The 2,596-nt window shown below is 55.0% G+C and overlaps 1 protein-coding gene across 1 annotated transcript in view; it reads right to left on the reverse strand.

Annotated features, from left to right (window-relative positions):
* SLC35B2 (solute carrier family 35 member B2) overlaps window positions 1-2,338 on the reverse strand; it is a 9,116-nt gene extending 6,778 nt beyond the window's left edge. Inside the window, 2 exon segments of the mRNA XM_008640117.2 lie at window positions 2,254-2,284; window positions 2,287-2,338. Of these exon segments, the coding sequence (XP_008638339.2) occupies window positions 2,254-2,284; window positions 2,287-2,338 (83 nt within the window).
* Between the last annotated feature and the right edge of the window lie 258 nt (window positions 2,339-2,596).

Here is a 2,596-nt window from a genome sequence, read left to right on the forward strand (position 1 = left end):
CAAAGGATCACAGAATCAATCAAGTTGGAAGAGACCTGAGATCATCGAGCCCAGCCTATGACCGAACACCACCGTCTCAACTAGACCGTGGCACTGAGTGCCATGACCAGTCTTTCCTTAAACACCTCCAGGGACGGTGACTCCACCAGCTTCCTGGCCTATTCCAATGTCTAATCACCCTTTCTGTGGAGAAATTCCTCCTGCCATCCAACCTAAGGCCCCTGGCACAGCTTGAGGTTATACCCTCTCGTCCTGTCGCTGGGTGCCTGGGAGAAGAGGCCGATCCCCACCTGGCTGCAGCCTCCTTTGAGGGAGGTGTAGACAGTGACAAGGTCCGCCCTGAGCCTCCTCTTCTCCAGACTAAACAGCCCCAGCTCCCTCAGCCACTCCTCATACAACTTGCGCTCCAGACCCTGCACCAGCTCCATTGCCCTTCTCCAGACATGCTCCAGCACCCCTTTTGGAGTGAGGGGCCCAGAACTGGACACAGGACTCGATGTGAGGCCTCACAAGTGCAGAGGGACAATGACATCCCTAGTCCTGACAGCCACGCTATTCTTGATTCAAACTAGAAGCCCTCAAAGCTGAGCCCTGACATCCCCCCATCCCTGCCCCCTGGCTCAGGGCAACCCGCTCTGACCTGCCAGCCCTGCACTGGGCACAGACACAGCTGCTCCCTGGGGCAGGTGCTGCTCGAAGGGTTCAGGGCAGGATGGCACCTACTCCAGCCCCAGTCCCAAATCCCCTATCCCAGCCCCAGGCATGGCTGCAGGGCCAGCTGGAGCTATCACGTAGCCACCCAGTAACATTTTACAAACATCTTTTTATAACAAATAGTTTTATTTTTAAATAACAGAACAAACAAAAAAGTGCAGATCACATGTTTCTGCCCTTCCCTTTGCTCCCAGCTACAGCCCTGGCTGCACCATCCCACACCACCCTGCAGCATCTGTCATTCCTTCTTTGGGCAGCCTGGAAATGTCTCCTGTCCCTTGTGAAGGTGTCCTTGAAATAGCCCCATGGGTTTGCAGCAGGGTTGATGCCCTGCCAGAAGGTGAGTGGCAAAGATTCAGAAGAAACAGAGCAATCCAGCCCAGGACTGCTGAGGAAATCAGGCAAGGTCCAGAGAGGCCTGGGGGGGTCCCTTATGGTGCTTTCCTGGCAGCATTCCCTTACAAGAACGGAGGAAGAAGACAAAAGCTCACTCCAGAGCATCCTGGTCAACTGCACCATCCAGTATTTGTCCCAAACAATAGCAGCTGCTCTGAGGCAACAAGTGGGGAATTTCCCTGGCTGAGATGGGGTAAGGCAGCTTTGTGCATCCATTCCCACAGCACCTTTGGCTGATTTCCTAATGCATCACATGTGCTCCACTGGCTGGAGAAGTGGTAGGGAAGGGTGGTGAGCTGAACAACAGAAAGGATGGGAAGATAATGCTGCCACCTCCTCCCCTTTCAGCCTGGGAGAATCTAAAACCCAGGGAAGATCTGTGCCCTAAGTTTTTTAGCCCCCTTCCAAGCCAGGAGATGGGGCAGGATCCTTCTGTCCTGTGTGAAAAAGGAAACCACAGCACACTAAAGCAGCAAGGTGTCAGGCACAATGGCAGAAGCAGGGATCCACAACCACGTCTTCAGCATCTCCTATGCCCTTTTTTCAGCCCTGAAGCCAGATGCTCGGCAAGACAGTATGGGAATAGGGCACCAGGCTGGGATCCCCCAGCCTTAGCCCTGAGCAGTAGAAAGGCTCTGCAAGTGGGGAAATCCCTGTGCTCCCACTCACCTTCTGCGGTGTGAAGGACCCAAGGGAGCGGGCAGACTGGGGAAACCCCTGTAGCCCTCACATCCCCAAGCCCCCGCGGTGATGCGCAGCCTCCTGATGCTGTGGGTGGGTTAGATCACATGAGACCTCTGGTGCCCACAGCAACAACAAACATTTATTAGAGTGTTGACTCTCCTCACCCCACACTTAATTCTGATGGGGTGCCAGAGGATGCTCTGTCCGGCCTACAGTGTGAAAATGAGTCCTCTCCTGCTCCTTCCCTGTGTATGCTGGAGATCCCCACAAGTCAGACCCATGTCAGGGAGGGGAAATTCAGTCCTGCTGCAGTGCACAGATACTAAAAGAAAAGCCTCCCCTGTGTAGTGCTCATAATGCCACCTTCTTCCATCTGGGAAGGCAGCCTGAGGCAAACAAAACTTTTCCAAAGAGGGGAGGGGCAGTGGGGTAAGTCTCCCAAAGTGTCTCTGCTCCCACTGAACTGCAGGCCGGCGAGATCCTAGTGGGCAGCAGCACAGAGGAAGGAGGCAGCCCGACAGGCCAAAGGAGTCCACCTGCTCATTCAGAGCACACAACAGGCTTCCCTGAGATCTTCAGGTCATCGAAGGGCAGCAAGGCGAGGAGCTGCAAAGACCAAGAGTATGGACATGTAAGCATCCAGGGTTGAGTCTCCACCAAGCTGGGGTAAGGGCCCGAACCTTCCCCCCACCCAATCCTGCAGCCTCCCACCTCCCCAGGGAAGTGCCAAGAAACCCTGTCTGGGCTTTTCCTAGGGCTTGAGGCAAAAGGCAGTTACCCACACCCCACACAGCCAGTGCCT

This window comes from Corvus brachyrhynchos, unplaced genomic scaffold, assembly GCF_000691975.1.
Source record: "Corvus brachyrhynchos isolate BGI_N302 unplaced genomic scaffold, ASM69197v1 scaffold31, whole genome shotgun sequence".
Taxonomy (NCBI): Eukaryota; Metazoa; Chordata; class Aves; order Passeriformes; family Corvidae; genus Corvus; species Corvus brachyrhynchos.